At 36.6% G+C, this 21,029-nt stretch overlaps 2 protein-coding genes across 2 annotated transcripts in view; both read left to right on the plus strand.

The window, feature by feature from the left end:
* Window positions 1-1,362: 1,362 nt before the first annotated feature.
* LOC132161006 (collagen alpha-1(VII) chain-like) lies at window positions 1,363-15,507 on the plus strand. The gene is made up of 13 exons (XM_059570776.1): window positions 1,363-1,660; window positions 6,604-6,685; window positions 8,462-8,642; window positions 8,915-9,071; window positions 9,764-9,857; window positions 10,014-10,172; window positions 10,325-10,482; window positions 10,987-11,116; window positions 11,207-11,326; window positions 12,965-13,120; window positions 14,367-14,486; window positions 14,658-14,795; window positions 15,384-15,507. The coding sequence occupies exons 2-13, from the start codon at window positions 6,613-6,615 to the stop codon at window positions 15,386-15,388; spliced, it is 1,491 nt and encodes a 496-aa protein (XP_059426759.1). The 5' UTR covers window positions 1,363-1,660; window positions 6,604-6,612; the 3' UTR covers window positions 15,389-15,507.
* The window catches only part of LOC132091034 (collagen alpha-1(VII) chain-like), a gene marked incomplete at its 5' end in the record, with an annotated part of 41,128 nt that continues 35,496 nt past the window's right edge, over window positions 15,398-21,029 (plus strand). Inside the window, 13 exons of the mRNA XM_059497812.1 lie at window positions 15,398-15,512; window positions 15,951-16,097; window positions 16,345-16,470; window positions 16,967-17,113; window positions 17,252-17,371; window positions 17,480-17,746; window positions 17,829-17,972; window positions 18,738-18,863; window positions 19,293-19,439; window positions 19,722-19,847; window positions 19,930-20,076; window positions 20,164-20,283; window positions 20,389-20,538. Coding sequence (XP_059353795.1) covers window positions 15,398-15,512; window positions 15,951-16,097; window positions 16,345-16,470; window positions 16,967-17,113; window positions 17,252-17,371; window positions 17,480-17,746; window positions 17,829-17,972; window positions 18,738-18,863; window positions 19,293-19,439; window positions 19,722-19,847; window positions 19,930-20,076; window positions 20,164-20,283; window positions 20,389-20,538 — 1,882 coding nt within the window. The remainder of the gene's footprint in view (window positions 15,513-15,950; window positions 16,098-16,344; window positions 16,471-16,966; window positions 17,114-17,251; window positions 17,372-17,479; window positions 17,747-17,828; window positions 17,973-18,737; window positions 18,864-19,292; window positions 19,440-19,721; window positions 19,848-19,929; window positions 20,077-20,163; window positions 20,284-20,388; window positions 20,539-21,029) is intronic.

The raw sequence follows: 21,029 nt of genomic DNA on the forward strand, positions 1-21,029 counted from the left end.
CATCCCTGCTGACACTGAATAAGCCTGTTCCCCCTTCCTGACCTGAAGGAATGTGTGTGTGTGTGGGTGTCAGTTCATTTCTCACCTATTTTCTCACACTTACTAACATACAGAGTGGCATCCTGCATCCTATTTTCATTCAAGCTATTCCATTTTTTTTAATGAGAATATGTCCAACTCTAATGTGCATGAATATACAATAATATGCTTTCAATAATAATGTGCTTGCAAATCCAACATGTACATCAAATGATATCATATATATATATATACAGTATATATAAAATCAACAAGTATTTATATTTTTCTTAATATATGGTTATTATTAATACAGTATTAAATCTTTATAAAATTATATACTATTATATTAATATTAAAATACTTTTCTTTATAATAATAAGTATTATTTAAATGAATGAAATGCTTCAGGTATACTGTTATGCATATATAACATTGTCCATTTAAAACTGAACATTGCTACCACTCCCTTTTAAGCCTTCAATATACACAGTTGCCTAATTTAAACCACATAACTGTTCCAAATACCACCTCATTGTCACCCTGTCCAAACCTTTGTATCCAGGGCATGTCTAAGCCTGCCATCAGAACAAATCTTATGATAATTTTCTGACGATAATTTTGTGCTTTTGTTAAGTACATTAAAATCCTTTAATAAACCCTGAACAGTTTAAACATCTCCAAATATATCTTAATTTTGATTAAAGAGATGGAAACCAGTGAGATTTAAGATTCTGTCTTAAAAAGGATGGATGCCCTCTAGGCTTGGATTCCAGATGAGTGTGGACAGATGCTTGGGTGTGCCACAAGTGTAGGCTACATGTGATAGAGAGGCAGGAAAAGATGAAGAGAGTGAGTATATTTATGGAATGCTAATCAATGTGGTAACATGACGGATCACATGTTACATTACCAAAATGCAACACTGATTTGACAATCTCCTTGTTACCGCCTCAAATGGATTCGCTTTGACCCTGGACCTGCATTCTTCATTTTAAACGACACTCAATTCGTGAATGTTTGCTTCTCGATTCTTTTGAACATTGTCAAATTATTTATTTATTTATTTATTCGAGAATTGGAAATAACAAACGATTGTTAGAATGAAAAAATTAAATAATAATTTTCGTCCCACCTATTATATTTTTTATCAGACGCTGTAATGTCTCGGCCCCGGGAAAAATAACACATTTGATTATGAACGCAACATACAATTTACCTGTGCAGGTACAGGCACGAGAGTAGAGCGCACGAACTCCGCTATTTCGTGATTTGATTGGCGCGAGAAGGCGGGCAGTTCTGAAAGACGATCCTGAGAATAGAGTGAATGTCTAGTGATGGATTTGGTTAGCTGCGGGCGTCTGAACAAGTCTGGGCTGCAGTACTTTCACTCTGCTAATAGCACAACCAAGGAGATGATTTTATTTCTCTGCTTTTAGTCACTGAGAGGATTTTTGCAGGCTGCACAGTTTTGAGGAGGGAAAAAGTCCGTTGGCAGATGCAGGCGCATCGCGCAGGAGTAGTTAGATAAAATTAAACTATTTTCCAGATAAATAAAGGCTCATTCAAGGGAATCTGACAAATCATGCGTGACTAGGACAACGTCGTTGACGGCTTTCGCCTCGGTGACCAGTTTTGAGTGGTAAGTAACTTATAAGTCCGTTTGTGTTGAATTGAGAGAGCGTTCTGTGGTCAGTGATGGAATTCTATTCAGCAATATCACGCTGTAGTGCCACTGATTAGAACTGATTTAGGATCAGTTATACAGCGAAGTACAGGATAAGTTTATAGAGGCTCTAAGGCAGTAATTCTCAACCTTTTGACCCCCATTGTCCCACCATATTCAAAGGCCTCAACATGTAGGCTTAGATATTTTCTAATGTGTCACGATGCAAAAGCTTCTTCTTATTTTTATTAGCAAAAGATAATGAATGTAAATAATTCACTAGATACATTTAAATTCCAAAAGTTTGAGCAACTGTAGCCTATTTTCTTATAAACATATTTTGTTTAGGACAGTGTGGGGGTCTTGAAGTCTAAAAGTTTGGGAACTAGTGATTTTACACTCAGTGTCAGTAATTCAGTTGTTTAAGATCAGTTATAAGGTCAGTAAAGCAATGCACTGAGGTCAGTGAGAGTTCACTAGGGTCAGTGCTAATAAAGTGCTCTAGGCTTGGGTAGAAAGAAGCGTCAGGATAGAGTGGTGACTCTTGAGTTTGAAGCAATAATGATTTATGGAAGTCATTCTGAAAGCTATGGAATGTCATCTTACCTTGTTTTACAATTTAGAGTGAACACAGCTTAAATGTGTAACTGCAAAATCATAAAGTCTGTCATGCAAAATGTCTGATGAACGTTGCTGATCACTGATATGAAACAAGCTTGTTATCCTACAAAATACCACAATTCTTATTATTTGACAGAACAGATGTGCTTCAGATACTTTAGATTTATTCATTTAGTTCTCATGAGATGTGTTAAAACACATCATCACTGCATATTTTATGTGTACAAAGCTGCTTGGGGTGTCCTTGGCTCCTGTGTTACAACATCATTATCATGTAGCATGCTTCACATTACACAGCAGGTTTGTTAAATCATGCCGGTTTCAAGACCAAAAAGGGAAGAGAGAGGACCTATCAGAAACCAGAGGAAAGGAATCACAACACAAATACAGTTCATGATTCAACCACATGTGCAGATGTTGGCGTTTTTATCAAGATCTTATAAATAAGAAAATGATGGGCTGGTGATGTGATGGAAGTGGAAAAGTGATATTTCCACATCAGCATTATAAACATTTCCAAACTGCCTGTTCAGTCAGAGGAGGCGGGGCATGGCCTCAGTTGAACTTGTGTGATTCGTCACTTTGAATATCTCACACTAGGTAAGCAGGGCTGGAGTGTCTAGGTTACCGTGGACACCTGCTGAACATGCAAGCATGGCTGAAGGGTTGCTCGTGTTAAGTGACTATAGTCAGACTGTGAATGTTATTGTGTGGGCTTTTTTTCTTGTATAAGAGAGTATGCATGTCATTATTAAGAACAGCTGGAATGCTCAGTAGTCTTACGTTCAAGATTTTCTTATGACTGTGCCAAGACTTAATTATATTGCCAAGAATAATTATTTCAAGAACAATTATAAATCAGCACCTTAAAGTTTCCCTGTGTTTGTTGATAACTTGCTCAGCTCTTTTGAAGTCAATATACTACTCTATTATACAGTAGAAAACACTTGGTTGCACATTTTTCACATGTGTGAACAACATTTGGGGCACATAACCAATAACATCTGCATTTCAGTCTCCATAGCTTCTTTGCTTCCTGATTAGACTGTAAGACATACAAAGCGAAGCATGTGAATGGAAATGCCTTGTGTTCATGTCTGGATACTCAGGCGTGTGTTTCAGAATTCGTAAACTACACATTTTTTTTCTGCAATGATTGTAGGGCAAAACTGGATAGATTTAAATATGAAATGTGTTTATTGAAGTGTAGACTTTTACTGGTAGCAAAAACTATCACAGATTTGTAAAATCACAAATTCAAGAAAATAATTAATAAATGGCAATACATGCACTTCACCATGCATTATCATTTTCTCTTCTCTTAGTTAACAGTTTTTTTTCCAATGACTTTGTCTATTTATTTTCTTATTTCTTTCTTTTAAATAAATAAATAAATCCAGTAAATATATTCAGTAAATATTTAGTCTGTATTTTAGTTGGTCACTCAGCTTGTTTTCTTTCTTACTTTTAACCCCCCCCCCCCACCCCACCCCCACCCCAACAAGAAGAAGTTAGTTTTTTCTTTGCCCTCTTTCTATCTATGTTTCGTTCTGGAGTGTGGGAGGCAGACTGTAATGAAATAATTGGCAGTGTGACCAGTGTGACTTTGACCCCCCCTTTCCTTTTGTATTCTGAAGGCGCGATCTCTCATAATTTAATATTTTGAGGATCAACTTTAGTCATCATGTCAGGGGAGGAATGTTTTTAATTTCATTCCTTTCCCTTTTGGGACATCTTCTTTCCAGACCATGAACTATTCCTTGTTCTAAAACAGTTTGAAACATGAAGGCTTTGACTCCTACATGAAGCATCAATTTGAAGGGGGAAAGTAGGATAAAATCAGAGGATAAAACACACAATATATTATTAAAAAAATAAACAAAACATGTCAATGTCAAAATGGCTAATGTATAAAAACATAGTTCTGAATCTGAATTTTACAATTATTAAACATTAAGTAAACTTCTGTGTTGTGGGTGTCAAAATAGCAACTGCTGTCCAGATATATAAATTCAGCTCTATAACATTAAATGTCAGTCACATACATGTTTTTGTCAAAAAAAAAGATAGTTCCACCAAAAAACGTGTCAGTGATGCCGATTTCGCCTTCAAACAGACTCCACTGGTAATGCTGCTGATTGGGCATTAGGTGGTGCTATGAGGTCATTTTCTGCATAGGACAGCTTATAATGACATAAGTGGGTTGACTAAATGATGACAGTCTTTTTAATTTTGGGCTAACTATCCCTTAAGGATATGTTTGCTACTATACTAGCTATATCATACGTTTCCTGTTTTAAGTAAGGAGTCTTCCCAGAGGTTTAGAAAGCTTAACCTTCTGTAAATAACAATTTAGTGAAAAAAGTTTTTTTTTTTGTATAACAAATGATTATACATCGTTGGATACCATAAGAAACATCACTCACAAACCTAGTCTAGTCAAATTCCTCAGACTTTTATGTTAAGCCACACAGTAAATAGCGTTTTTTATTACTAGTAAAAGTCAGGACTGAAATCAGTTTGAACTGGTTTCACAAAATCAAACATATATTATTGCATGTGATATTAAGCAAGAATTGCATTAAATGATGGCTTCATAGCAATGCTCTCTTGACCTCAGGTTTGCAATAACGCCACCTCAAAAAATTCTGTGCAACCATAGGTGCAAGAGCAAGAGTGCCGGAATGCACAGCGTGTAGATGGAGGAAGGGAGAGGCTGCCGTAGACAATCTGGCAGGTCAAACTCAAACGTGGTTCAGTCAGGATACTTATAAATGCTATAATTACCCTTCCATAAACACATAATTGTGACAGTGTTCCTTTAATTAATGCAAACAACGCAGAGAGAAACAAAGACAGACTGATTAAAAGGGAGAGAGTTAAATATAAATTGATCCATGGTTTATATTAATATTCACAGTATTTAAGAATGTGGCCCTGTTGTATTTATTGTGTAGTATACCATATTCAGTATATGCTTCTAGTAATTTTATTGCCATAAGGAATTACTGTTGTAAAATACTTTTTTAAAGGGACCACATCATATAATTTAGTTAATGGCACAATAAAAAGGATCATGTCACTGGACATGTTCACTCAGCTGAAAATAAAGCACACAAAAGTCCCACATGTGCATATGTGGGAGGTTTGATTGTTTAGATGAGTGTTTCGTCTGTTTGTCTGTGTATATATGTGTGCTCCAGATAGACATGTGTGTTGGGATGCTTAAAGGTTTTGTGGAGGTCTGGGTATTTTGTAAGTGGTTTAAAATATTTATGTTGTGGCATTTTGAGATTTCAAATGTGACCAGGTTTAATTGCCAACTAAAAGTCCTCACCACAATGAAGATAATACAGGTAAAATTGTTCTTGTTTGTCCTAGACAGTAGGAGACGCCAGAGAAATAAACCAATACATACTCAGTTATGCATTTCTGACTCAGGTCTTTGAAGGTTTAATGATGTCCGTGTGTGTGTTTTATGTGCGTCTCTGTTTGTCTGTGAGTTTTTAACCTTGTTTTTTAGGCAGGCCGTTTTCCAGAGCAGTCATTGTTGAGTGCAAACCCGAGTGACTCCAAATGTGAACCATGATTTCCTCTCATTACAAGATCAAAAACAGACCCATCTGCTGGAAATATATTTAAAAAATTGCATTTTTGAAAACACTCATTCATGTTTGGACCACTTCAGATGAAAAGGAACAGAACGATCCCACATATTTCCCCTCATGAATAGTAACAAACAAAAAAGTACTAAAAGTGTAAGACGTTATCTACAATGTATGAGCAGATCTGCTGAATGAGAATGTGCTCTGAGTTTTAGCACGAGTGCAAGCAGGAGCCTGTGTGTAAGTGTGCACATGCCTTAACTCTGTTATGGCTCTGAATCATACGATAGCACATTATTTTGAGCAATGACAGTCTGTAACCTCTGTAATCATAATAGCAATATAACAGGAATGTTCTTCTAAACAAATGTTCTCTCTTGAAAAATGCATTCTTCATTGGAAATTGCCAATAATAGAACTGCTTTTCAAACTTGCACAAACTCATCTTCCTCTCAGTCTTTGCCATTTATTTTATGTGGTGGTGATGGTGCAAGCCCCACCTTGCTTCTCTTAATTTCTTGTCTTTGAGCTTTTGCCAGATGTTCATGGTATCTGGGCACTCAGTTCACCTGGAGGAGGAACATTATGTTGCTGCTATTTAAGCTGAAAACAACACAGACTGCTAACTGAATAATCTTTTTTTTTTTTTTTTGGTTTAGATGATATTTCTCTTTTTTGTCTCATTATGTGTAGGATTTGAAAATGGGGTGTTTGCTGCAATGGACTCTGCTGCTTGCTGTGCTGCTGTGTCTCCCATCACGGTCTACAGCTCAAGGTAAAGATTCATTTACTATTTTTAGGAAGTGTTCGATATAATGTTTATGCACCAAAAGTGGAAAGAAACAGCGTTAGGTTGTTACCATTTTTAGAGATGTTACTGTTTTTGTTAATGAATTAAAAATTTAATCTGTGTTGTGCCATCGAAGTCAGGGAACACATACCTGTTTCATGATTTGAAATATCAGCCATTAGAACATGCAGAAACCAAGAATTAATTTCTCTATTAAGATATTTTGTTAAGGCAAAAAGTTAGAAAAATTATTTATTTTACTCGTGCATATTTTGATGTAGGAAAATATTTTCTTTATTATAATTGTTTGGAATATTGTGAAATGTTCACCTGTTTGGCAAGTGTTTATCATGTCCTGTAAAAAAAATTTAAGTTTAAGACAATTTCTGCAATTTCCACTTGAGAAGAAATCTGCCTTTAAACTTGACAGAATTAAAGATTTGACATTTATTGTAATAATTATCAATATTAACCGATAAGAAATTCTTTATCATGATCAGTGTTTTGACCATATCTCTTAGCCCCAGTCAACATTATAACAGTACTATATGAAAAAGGATTATTAATCAATTAATCGATTTCAAAAATGTTCACAAATTTGTTGATTAAGAAAAAAGTCTGTTTGAAAGAAAAAAAAAAGGATTCAAAATGACGTTTGTTATTAGCTAAATGTTTTAAAGTAATAGATTTTATTTTATTTTTCTTCGCATGAACACACATAGATCTGCACATTACTATTGTATTTAATTGTAACTGTTGGAATGAAAAAGTAGAATTCAAAATAACAATTATTAATCACTTGTTTCGAATAATAATCCACTTTTCTCTTATTTTTAATTACTGTAACTATTATAATTATATTTTATATGGTTTTATCCATTAACACACAAAGCTTGGCATACAAAGTAGAGTATGTAATATCAATCAATACACATAAAAACACACGCATGCACACTAATATCTGTTGATATCCAGTATGGGCCCAGTATATTGTGCATCCTTAATTTTAAATTCTGCACTTTCAGTACACTGTACATAGTACTCACATACTAGACAGTTCTCATTATGGGTACTTCCCATCAAAATGCAGTGACTCATTGATCAAATCAAACACAGCAGGTTAATTAGTTTGCTACTTAAGGGCATTCATTCATATAGCTGGTGAGTCACACACATCTGATGACTGGCTGTATACTGAAGTGTGTGAATAAATGGGCCCAGATGTTTTGTTTCCTTGAAATGGCTTCGCAGACTGGGTGGTGATGGTCATTTCCCGTGTGTCTTCTCACCCTGATCCTCCCCTAATCCTTTACTGAATACATGAATTGAATAGATCACAGATGTGAATGCTTATGGAAAAACTGAAGTTCAAGTACGCAGTTTTATTTGTCGTATACACAATGGTACACAGTGAAATGTTTTGTCTAGCCCTTATGACAGAATAAAATGCTTATGTGTAAAATAAAAAGAGTTCAAATTTAGGCAAAGAAGAAAATAAACAGTATAAGCACTGTATGTTTTTCCTATATGCATATTTATTACTGTTAGTGGCTGTGCTTGACCCATTTTTGTTAACACTAATCTAATTTCCGCACTGATGAAAGGATTTTTTTTTTATTTGTATTAATGAAAACCTACATATCCAGACTCAAAAGACTTCTACTCTTCTACTCTAATATTTGTAAATATATCTCTTTTATAGTGGAAAGGTCACAGTTGTTCATATTTATGTAAGTCTGTATTATTTTTTTCTGTTGACAGGCCAGTGCAATAATGTTGTTGCAGCAGACATTGTGTTCCTAGTAGATGGATCATCCAGTATTGGCCGGGCCAACTTTGTGTTGGTCAAGAATTTCATGTCAGGGATTGTCAAACCCTTTACCAGAGTGGTAGGACCCAGTGGCATCCGTTTCGGAACCATACAGTACAGCGATACTGCCAGGTCTGTAGATGAGTATGTAGTTTTGCTGATATTGTTGTGTTGTAGTTTGAAGTAAACATTGTAACGATTCCCTTTGGTTGAAATCTCTTTTTGCAACAGCTTTGCAGAAGAGGAGTTCTTTGAGTATTTTGAACATGTTATTGTAAACAGTATCTTTGTGTTTGATGAGAGGGCTGCACATATTATATTTGTTATGTACAGTAAAGGTTCATGGATGTATGTGTTGATCATGGACATTTGTTGATTATTGTTGTGAATTTTATGATACTCAGGGTGGAGTTTACATTTACTACATACCTGAATGGAACTGAGCTCATAACTGCCATAGAGAATATCAACTATAAAGGTGGAAACACGCGGACTGGTGCTGGCCTCAAATACATCGCAGACAACTTCTTCAGCCCTTCCTCTATCAGAGATGTACCCAAGGTGAGCTGGAGATTATGAAACACATGTTTGACTTGCCATATCTGTAGTTGTGGCATGGAACACAAATGTGTAAATGACTTTGTTTAGCTTTGAGTTATCCAACACAAGCTCTTGCTTAGTATTTGTACACTGACTGTGTACACTGTGTACACTACTGTTCGAAACATTTTGAAATGATCATTAAATTAAATTGATTAAATATGACAGTAAAAAAATCTAATATTTCTATTTAAAAATGCTGTTCTTTTGATTTTTCTATTTATCGAAGAATTCTGATTAAACTGTTTCACAGTTTCCACAAAAATGTTAGGCAGCAGAACTGTTTTTATAATTGAAATCAAAAATGTATGTTTCTTGAGAACCAAATGAGAATATATGAGTGATCTTTGAAGGATCACGTGACACTGAAGACTGGAGTAATGACTGACAAAATATATTAAAATAGAAAACAGTTATTTAGAATTGTAATATCAATATTACTCTTTTTACTTTTATTTTTAATTAAAAAAAATGCAACCTGGGTGAAATTAAGAGACTACATTCAGAAACATTAAAAAACTACTGACTCCAAACTTTAGAACTGTAGTGTATTTTTTTTTACAAGATTAATTCTTTGTATAATAAATACTGAAGTATAGCATACTTAAGTTTTATTTTCTCGACTCATCAGCTTCTTTCATTCTTTCTTTTAGATCACTATTCTCATTACTGATGGTAAATCTCAGGACAGTGTGAAGGAGCCTTCTCAAAAACTACGTAGCCTTGGAGTCAAAATATTTGCAGTGGGTAAGAACTGTTATGTAGAGTGTTCAGCCACTATTGTCATTTTTTTCTGGAAACTTTAGTGCATCTTTGGCCTGTGGATTCATTATGGACTAAAGTTAAAAAATATAGTTTGCTTCTGATTTTATAGTTGTTTCTTTCTCTCTTTTCATTACTCAGGTATAAAGAGTGCAGACCCAGCTGAGCTGAAGCTCATTGCCTCTCCTCCTCAAAGTGAATTCACCTCTCAGATTGGGAATTTCAAAGCTCTCAGCTCATTGCTGCCCCTAGTGTCTCGACGTGTGTGTACAACAACTGGAGGCTCTTACTCAAGTGATGGTAAGCCTTGTCATGCAGTAGACACAACGCAATTAAATGTATTGAATGTATGAATAATAATGTATTTTCATTTAGAACTTTTATATTTTTTAAATGTTTAATTGATCCTGCTATATTAAAATCATTGATTTGTGTAACTGTTGCACCATCAGAAGCCTACAGTGGTCCATCAGACTTGCAGTTTTCAAGTGAGACCACCAATTCACTGAGATTTCAGTGGAAGTCTGCAGGAGGGCCTGTAAGTGGCTATGTGGTCCAGTACAGGCCCCTATCTGGCCTGGGTCAACCAATAACAGCAGAGCTTCGACAGGTGAGAAGAATGCTCATCGAAAGAATGCTTTACAGACTAAACATCTATAAATGGGATAAAAATGACTTAAATGATAAAACCTGAGGAAGACTCAAAAACCTTCTCTTCTGTTCTGAATTTCTTTTCTTACTATGAATATTGTTGGCTTTGTGACAAATAGCTTATTTTTCTGATTAGTAAGTTGTTTGGAGTAAATCATCTACAATTAGTTAAATGTAAATGTAAACTCTTGCTTCAGTTAGTTACAAATATTTGATTTGTCTCTTAGATAGTTAGATAGATAGATAGATAGATAGATAGATAGATAGATACTGTATATAAATATAGTTTTAGTAATTTTAGTACTTCAGCTCAGTGTAGTTATTTTTAAGTTTTAAATTTTTATTTCAACTTTAATTCAGTTACTCAAAATTGCTTTCATGGTTTTAGCTTACAATAACAACAACAGTGGATCAAACAAAGTGTAGCATATTGGTCTCCACTGAAATGTCTTTTTACCTGCAGGAAACAATACCAAGTGACCAGCAGAGCTATACTGCACGAGAGCTGCGTTCAGGCACAGACTACCTGATCACTGTTATTGCTCAATACCCAAGCAGCTTGGGAGAGTCAGTGTCTGGCAAGGCCCAAACAAGTGAGAACTGAACACTACAGAAAATATGTGTCTTTTTTTTAGGATATCTTAAAAAACTCTGACTCTCTCTTTCCCCAAACTACCCTCTAGAGCCTCTCCAAGTTGTGACTGCACTGCGACTGATCCAGGCCGGGTTTTTTAATCTGGCCTTGGGCTGGGACACTCCAGCTGACCAAGTACAGGGTTACAGAATCACCTATGGACCTATAGGTGAGACTGACACACTTCTATATTGACAATAATCAATACTTCTATTGCATTTTTCAGTTATGTTTTACTTCTCTGAAAAGTCAATACCACAATTATAGTGTGAGTCAGTGAAAGGGGATTTTGGAAGATACATTTATAAGAGATAAAGACCAAAAAGAATGACTTGGCCAAGTAGCACTGTAATATATAGTACGTCAAACAGTAGTTGAGGAATTTGAACAAACCCTTAATTCTAAGTGTGAGCAATAGTAATAGTGATTATGGCCTTAGCAAGCACCACTAACTAATACTTTTAGCATTTTAATAAACGGAAGATGGGGAGGTGGGAGAGTGTGTTTTGGTTTCCCCAAGGCAATTTTGTTAATTGCTTAAAGGAGTGCCAGTTTGCTTTACCTGGTTGGTATCCAGGTGTGAGCTGGCAGAGAACAGATCTGTTAGATTAGGTGTGGCCCTATGTTTAATCAGATTAGTATTTGAAGCTTGAGGAAGGTGTTTCAACCTGCCCGTCTTAACCTAATGTTGCATGCAGATGAATAGATGCAGAAACTTTGATTTAAAATTATACTATGTCATTAACTGACTCATATATTGATGATATGCTGTGTATGGTTGGCCAGCTGGTATGAGTTGCTATGAGCTGCTACCGCTGTACATAACCCCAAATGTTTCTGAAGATGTACCAAAACATTTTGAAATGAAACAGGAGACAAAATGTATTTCTTGATTATGAAAATCTATAACAAGGTACTCAAACAAATATATGATGCATTAAGGCAAATAAGAGCTTTCTAATGTATCTACAATACATTTGCTCTTCAAAATAATGAGAGATTTATTATGTTAGTCAGAAGAGAGAAAGATGTCACATTTGCTATAACTCTGTCACGGAGCTGCTCTCAGTTCCCCGGATTCTGCATGTCACTTTGTATAAAGACATGAACATATAGTTGGGTTTTAAAAACTCTTTATTTCCCTTGATGTGGCAGCGAGGTGTAGAGCTGTTGGAACACAGACACACACACTGACTGCTAAGTGAAGTAGCTGTTGATATGCATCGTTTTGTTTATTACTATAAATATTGAAGTTGGTTTTCTTCTTTTTTTCTAATTATGAACTCTTTTTTATTTATTCTTTTGCACATTGTGTGGTCACATTGCACTCTAATGTCTTGGCAGAGAACAAAATCAAAGGAAAACAAATTAATTACATTTTTTGAGGAATTCTAAACTGTTGACCCTCTATCAATATTAGAAACACTTATGTGGCAGTGTTACCTTTTCCTTGTAATTTAATGCCAAGGTAATATAATACAAAGTTTAAATGTTAAAAATGTTCCAAAAAAATAAAACAAATCAGTCTGTGAAAATGGTCCATTAAATTAATGATGCATTGACGTTGAGCTTGCAGCTTAATAAGTGAGTCATGACCTACTGTAAATAAGCAGTCATGCTGATGGATGAGTACAGTGAGTTCATTCAGTAAAGGATTTGTCAGACTGATTTAGACTGAAGTTATTCCTAGGTTTAGTACAGTATTTCCACACTGCAAGCCATAGCTGAAAACATTGTTAGTAATTTTTTCTGCATGGCATAATTCATAACTTATGCTAATTGCTTTTCCTGGTTGATTTATTAACAGGTCAGCCTGCTGCACAGCTGCTGGAACAATCTGTGGGGGCAGAGTCTACTTCTCTGACTTTGGTCGGCCTTAAGTCAGACACAGAATATCTGATCAGCTTGTACCCTCTGTTTCCCCGTAACAGTGCCTCACCCGCTACCCTGACTGCCCGCACATGTGAGTACAACCGTTCAAAAGTTTGGGGTCAATGTTTGTTTTAAAGAAATAAATAATTTTATTCACCAAATATGTATTCAATTGATGTAAAGTGACAGACATTCATAATGCTAAAAAAATTACTTTCTCAAATAAATGCTTTTGTTTCCACAAAATATATTTACTGACATTAATCATGTGAAACAATGAGCACTGGAGTAATTGCTGCTGAAAATTCAGCTTTACCATCATTGCCAAACTGTAATAATATTTCACAATATTACTATATTTTAGATCAAATAAATGGTGAGTATTAGAGACTTCTTTCAAAAGTATTTAAATCTTTCCAAACCTATACTTTTGAAAGGTAGTGTATGTGAAAACACACAGACACAATCTGTCACAGTGTCTGGGTTGTGTTCCCTGGGTTTCCACTAGGTGTCCTCAGTTCCCACAGTGTTTATCATTTATCACTTCCTGTCTCCTTATTTGGTCACCTTCCTCCTTGTCTAGTTAATTGATTGTTCCCCACCTGTCTCCTGTTTCCCCATTATCCTTTTGTGTATTTATACCTGGTCTGTCTGAGTCTTAGTGACGGAGTCCTTGTTTAATGTTGAGGTTATTTCATGTCCGTCATCTTGCCTTGCCTTGCCTTGCCTTGCCTTGCCTTGCCTTGCCTTGCCTTGCCTTGCCTTGCCTTGCCTTGCCTTGCCTTGCCTTGCCTTGCCTTGCCTTCGTGTCTTGTATGTTTGGATATTCTGGTTTTGACCCTGCCTGGACTGTTTATGCTTTTTGGATTGCCCCTAAATAAACCGCATACCTGCATTTGGATCTCTCCCTTGTTTCTTGTATCAGCGTACGTGACAGAAGGACTCCGTCCCACTGAGATCCAGCGGTATGTCTTTTTCCCGTTCCCCAGCCAAGATGGCGGAGCGGAGAGCTAATTATCTCCGGCTGATCGCCCTCCGCCAAGAGGGCAATGAGGTGGGTGCCCTGGCACAGGTGTTCTGGTCCCTGGCCGAGGGTATGGGATACAACGATGCGGCTCTGAAGGATTATTTCAACAGCGGGCTGGATGATCCAGTTTCTCAGGAGGAGATGGGGCATTTAGAGACACTGGAATTCTGGGAACTGAGGACACCTAGTGGAAACCCAGGGAACACAACCCAGACACTGTGACACAATCACACAGTTTCCTCCTGCTGCATCACTAAAGTGCTCATGCCAATATATAAACCTCTGTCTTTGTATGTGCCTGTGTTTGCAGTGCGTTTAGAGGGAGTGCAGCAGCTTTCTGTTGAGACTATCTCGAACAGCAGTGTTCGAGTCCGCTGGACGGGAGTGGCGGGGGCCAGAGGATATAGAATCGTTTTGGGCCCTTTCACAGGTCAGCACATTTTTGAAGAAGCTCTTTTTAATGAAATGCTTCCTAGAAGGTGATAAAGTGATGAATCACCCAATGAGGATTTCTATGAGTGCGTTATATCGGATATGATTTCTCACTGTGTTTTTAGCAGATTCCTGTTTTCTGAGTCTATTTTGTATATGTCTCTTTCAGGAAGTGATGTGGAGACAATAGAACTGGGAGGTGATAGTGAATCTCACACTCTGGGGAATCTGAGACCAGATGCAGAGTACATTGTTACAGTCATCACCCTGTACAGTGGAGAAGCCGAAGGACCAGCAGCCACTGCACGTTTTAAGATAGGTACACAGATACACATGCAGACACATCTACAGTAAATGGTACATCAGGACAGAGAACATTTTTAAAAGAGATGCACTGATTTGGAAATGATTTCTGCATGAAATAGTTAGGCAATATTTCTAAAATCAACCACTAAATAAAATGAATAATCTAAATACCCAGTTAGTGTCTAGAGCATTCATTTGGACAGTTGTGTATTTAGTAGACCATGTGCAGATGGTCTTTAGTTAAGACGGGTGTAGAGAGAAAATTTAAGACAGCATAACAGGAAACAAGATGTGTCTTTTTCCATCTTGTACACATATTTATCATACGCAGACAGTGAGGTGCTTGCTTTCAATTTTGCCATTGACTCACTGTCGGCTAGATCAGAAAAGTAGAACTGTTTTCTGTCTTATGACTCACAGACTGCAGCAATCGAATGCGTTAGGGTGTTTGTACATGCGCATACATGTTAGAGCAGGAAACTAAAAGAAAGGAGGCAGTAACTGTCTATAAATATAACAGGACATAAAGTTCAGAAAGTCATTGTTTTAATATTTTATGGGACATGAAGGGAGATAAAGCTAAAAGAAGTTTAATACTTTTGGCTTTCAGAGCAACAGGTCCTGAGAGCCACGACTACGGGACCCACCAGCATCAGATTAAACTGGAACCTTATTCAGGCCGCCAGAGGCTACCGACTGGAATGGAAAGCCGGAGAGAGTATGAAACTGTTACTAAAGCACACAGACACACTTTAAAAATTGCCAGGATTGTTAAAAATGGAACTGTAAATTCTTACAATACTACGCTTCATTTAGATAATTTTCTGCAATAACACAGTAAATGAACACAGTAATTTACGGAAATTTTATCGGAACCCAATAGTTGCAATGTTACATGGAAAAAATAAGCATGATCAGTCTGAATAGTTAAAGGGGTGTTTGCAATACTTTTTTTTATCTAATATGAACAATCTGCATACATATAATTAAGTTTACATGAATAATGAACTGAAACATGAACTTTGCAGACTACAAAACAAAAATAAAAGTGACTACAGCAACAAGAAAAACATAAACAAGCAAACTATGTCCAGTATGACTGTAGAACAATTGTGTAACACTTTTTTTTATCTTTATGTGGTCCTGCTGACCGCAGGAGGCAGAGTTCAGAAGCAAGAGTTCCCAAAAAGCACCACCAACTATGAGCTCAAAAGTTTGCAGCCGAACACAGAGTACATCATTACTCTATACACACTCTACGAGGGGCGAGAAGAAGCTACTTTCTTTTCAACCAAACCAACAGGTCAGAACAATTATTTGATGTTATTACAATGTGATAACATTTTAAAGATCAGTATTGCAGCTAAAAAGACAAAAATCTATATTTTTCTTTTCATTACTCAATGTATTATTATAGTATTTTTTAAAACTGATAATTGGAAAAATTTCCGGGCTGCATTAAACAAGTTTGTAAAAACGTGATGGTCAATGTTTTTGTTCCAGTTTTGCATACCTTTCATGTAATATACTGACGCATGGCCTGTGTTTAGTAGAGCAGCAAGTTGGTCCTGTCACGAACCTGAGGGTGGTGGATTCACTCGGAAACATAATTCGATTAGGATGGACAGGAGTCTCTGGGGCAACACAATACAACATCATCATTCTTAATACAGAATGTGAGAATATTATTCCGTTTAAATACAATTACAGTATCACAGTATATTCATTGAAGTGTTGTTTTGGGATATATGTGACCCTGGACAACAATTTTTTGAAAGTGAGATTTATATATCATCTGAAAGAATAATATGTATGGTTTGTTAGGATATGACTATATTTGGCAGAGATACAACTATTTGAATATATGGAATCTGAGGGTGCAGAATAATCTAAATATTGAGAAATTCGCCTTAAAGTTGTAATGTAATGTAAGGTAGGAAATGTATAAAATATCTTCATGGAGCATGATCTTTACTTTATAACCTAATGATTTTGGCATAAAAGAAAATAATTTTGACACATACAATGTATTGTTGGCTATTGCTACAAATACACCCTTTCTATGCATGACTGGTTATGTGGTCCAAGGTCACAATATACATTCATGAGATTTTCATTAATGAGATGTGTCGCTATAATGATTGTTTAAATTGGTTTACCCATTTTTTACAGCAAATGCAGAGGTGAACAGAAGAGTTCCTGGGAATCAGACCACTTTTGACCTACGGGATCTTGAAGATGGTGTACGGTATGCTGTCAGTGTAAATGCACTAATTGGATCCAAAGAAGGGGAACAAGCAACAGTGTACATTGTAACAGGTGTGTGCATGTCAAGTTATATCAGATGCCTAAATTGTTCCATAAAAATGCAAATGCTACTAAAGATACACTGTAGGGTATACATAATGTCAGTATATAATATCAGAAAATAACTGCTAGTAACTGAATGTTAAACAGAAACGCCACTGAGGGTGACCAACTTGCGGATAGTTGGGAGCAACAGTCGACGAATCAGGATTGCATGGACTGGTGTTTCTGGGGCAACAGGCTACCGGGTTACCTGGAGACAAAGCAAAAGTATGTAGACGTGTTTATGCAATGATTTGGATTTTCTTTCTTCTTTAATTGATATCACAAAACTTATGTTGGTTTTAATCTGTCAACTGCTCTCTCTTTCTGTTTTAGCTGCAGAGCAATCTCGTGTCCTAGGTGGTGATATCACTACCTACACTATAGACGGGTTGCAGCCAGATGATTCTGTTGTTGTGGGTGTTGCCCCAGTGATTAATGGGGGGACTGGAGAAGTGGTCTCTGTGTCTACAAGAACCAGTGGTTCTAATGGAATTGTTACAGGGCTAAGCGTCATTGAAGTAACATCTGCAAGGATAGTAATATCCTGGACTCCAGTAACTCGAGCAACAGGCTATAAAATAATCTGGCGGCGAAGTGATGGTATTGACAACTATACCTTGAGTGCAATAAATTTATCCTGACATGGGCATGGAAAATTATTTTTTTTCTTTTTACATTGTAGGAGTGGAAGACTCTGAGATTGTACCTGCTGATGTGGTTTTCTATGGCATTGAAAGACTCCAGGAAGGGGCAGCCTACCAAATATTAGTCTCAGCCCTTTTTAACTCAAGGGAAGGACCTTCTGCCACTGTGACGGCAAGCACTGGTAGTTGTTGTCGTCTTTTTGCATTTTCAAAAATGTATTCAGTTAACCACGGTTATTCTGGCCAAAATAATTCACAATATCGATATATCGTGATATCTATAGAAACCTTGGGGAATTTTCCTTTGTTTATTTAGTTTTTCTTTTTACCCAATGAACATAAGGAAACTGATAAACACAGGGCACATGCATTTTCACTTCTTCTTCTTCAGGTCACAGAGACACTGGCTTTCTCTGTCTTCTTCGAAAGCTCCCTATGAAAGAACATCAAAACTGATACTTATACATATTTTTGTACTTAAAAATACCCTGCAACTGTACTTTTGGTATACTTAACTGCTATATTTAAAGCCTGCTAAATTGGAACAACTAATTTTGTACATAAAGCATTCTAACTGCGGAAGTACTTTAATGCTGAAGTCCAACCAAAGATACTGTATACAGAAGTATGATTGCAAAAGTGGAACTATTGCAAGTATGCTTTATGTACACTTTAAATATTTTGCATTTAAAGGCCGATATTATTCAAAGATCATACAATCATTATAAATAGTGACATTAAAACACATTGTAGGTTTAATATTAAGAAATATGCATTGTGAACAAGTAGTACTCCAAAGGAAGATGAATTATAATTTGCATCAGTACGTCTTAAGCGATATGTCAGTAAATATTTGAATAGCTTTGTACTATACTTGGTATGAAATAAATGTATTTTAAATATATTACTTTTTGAATGTCTGACTCTATCCTGATTCTGTGCTTTAGATCAGGCCACAGTGGGTCCCGTCACCAATTTACAGGTGGTGGAGGCCCAAGGGGAGGTTGTTCGAGTCAGCTGGGTTGGAGTTCAAAATGCGACTTCATACAGAGTACTCTGGAAGAGGACTGATGGTGAGATCTTATAGTGATTTTAAACTAAATGCTCACATAGCTGAGTGTAAGTGTCATATCCTATAGAAGGGGTTCTCGAACCTCTCCATGAAGTACTCCCAGTGTTGCACATTTTGTATGTCTCCTTATATCTGACACACCCACTTCAGGTCTTGCAGTCTCGACTTATGAGCTGATGAGTTAAATCAGGTGTGAAAGATGCGGGAGACATACAAAATGTGCAGGGCTGAGTACCCCCTGTACTCCAGGACAGGTTTGGGAACCACTATCCCTATAGGAAAGAAAATATTCATATTCATGTTTGTCTTATTGAGAATCGTAAAATACAAGGGTTTGTGACCTCCAGGGGCCACAGTTCATAAAGTATGTATTGAAGTCAAAAGAAAGCCTCAGCCATCATATATAAATAAACTGTGAGTGCGATTGTAGGTGGAGAGGAGCAGAGTCAGCTGGTTGGTGGTAACGTGACCTCAGTGGATCTGAGGCAGTTGGATGAAGGGGCACAGTATGAAGTGAAGGTTCTGGCTGTAGTTCGGAACAGAGAAGGCCCACCTGTCTCCGTCAGAGTCACTACGGGTGAGTGCTGTTTGTTTCTCTGTTTCAAGTCAGATTTACTTACATGGAGGAGTCATTAATCCGTATTCTCTAGGACTGGGCTTACAATATCGATATCTCATTTATTTACATACAGTACATTTATATTCCACAGAATTAATATTTACACAGTGTACAAAATAAAGACATGAACACAAATGATTGTTTGTGTGTTATTTTATTGTGGCTTGGCTAAGGATCAGATCGAATTCATCTGAGATGTTTCCTTACAAAAGTGTATTGATATCACTGTTTGTTGTACAGGGGGCCAGAGAGGGACAAGAGTAGAGGGTTTGCGTGTTTTGGACTCGACCCCGGGGGGGCTCCGTATAACCTGGAGAGCAGTGAGTGGAGCCAGCTCATATCGAATCTACTGGAGATCCTCACAAGGTAGTTATACAGGCACACATGTAACCACACACACGAACCAGACTCAACTAACTTTATGTTGTTATGTGCTTGCTTTGACTAGGTGAACCTGAATCAAGTCGTCTGATTAGTGGCGATGCAACTTCATACAGCCTTGATGGACTTCGACCCGGTCTGAGCTACACTGTAAGATTGTCTGCTATAGTGGAAGGTCAAGAAACTGAAGCTACCACCATCAGAGCAACCACTGGTACACACGCCAGATTGTATCTTAAATATTATCCATGTCTTTCTCTAGCCTCTTTTATTTAGTATATCTCTTTCTGTTATTTTTTAGATGTCCTGCCACCTGTGACTGGTTTGAGTGTGACTGACAGCACTGAGAATTCAGTCCTTTTGGGCTGGTCATCAGTAACAGGAGCCACAGGATATATTTTACGCTGGACAGAGAAAGAAGGTGATTTTTCTGAAAGTTAAGGAACCAGTAGTGTGTGGTTTAAGGATCAGAAGCACAATTATTGTTGAATGCACTTTTTTAGTGTGTTACATACTCTTTCTTCAGACACAGGAACAGGTCAGTCTGAAACACTGCCCGGAACAGCCACTTCTTACCGTGTGACAGGTCTACGACTGGGCCGTCAGTACAGTTTCACCCTGCAGCCCACCTTCCAAAACCAGGTTGGACCTGAGACCAGCGTGACGGAACGCACAGGTTACACAGATTCTGTCTCTTTCTCTTTCAACTATAGACAAATCGAAATACCTTTTTTTTTATATTTAATCTTTCCAAATTAAACAATTTAGATGAAAATTTAATTAACTGATTGTTAAAGATAATGGCAGATTACTACAGATGACCTCTGCATGTAGTCTATTTTTTAAGTATCATTTTTTATAAAATATACTATATTAGTTGTTTTAGTGTTTATTTAAGGGGTGTCAAGTGATTAAAATATTTAATTTAATTAATTATATGATATGCTGATTAATTATTCACAAATTAATCACATGCAAATTTTTGCTGCACAGTACATAGATAATTAAAAGTATTTTTTTTACTGAGAACATTACTGAATATATATTACAAAAGAGTAGCATCAGAAAGAAATAATTTGATTCGGCATTGCTTAAATAATTAAAATAGATGGATATTAATGCTTTTAATATTGAAATTAAATTATTAGTACTGGGCAAAAATGTATT

This window comes from Carassius carassius, chromosome 17, assembly GCF_963082965.1.
Source record: "Carassius carassius chromosome 17, fCarCar2.1, whole genome shotgun sequence".
Lineage (NCBI taxonomy): Eukaryota > Metazoa > Chordata > Actinopteri > Cypriniformes > Cyprinidae > Carassius > Carassius carassius.

Excerpts from the sequence above, each read along its gene's own strand:
- LOC132161006 (XM_059570776.1), top strand. The coding sequence starts at position 6,613 with ATGGGGTGTTTGCTGCAATGGACTCTGCTGCTTGCTGTGCTGCTGTGT. Across the intron at positions 6,686-8,461 it reads ATCACGGTCTACAGCTCAAG|GCCAGTGCAATAATGTTGTT; the intron begins GTAAAGATTCAT and ends TTCTGTTGACAG. Across the intron at positions 9,858-10,013 it reads AGTCAAAATATTTGCAGTGG|GTATAAAGAGTGCAGACCCA; the intron begins GTAAGAACTGTT and ends TTCATTACTCAG.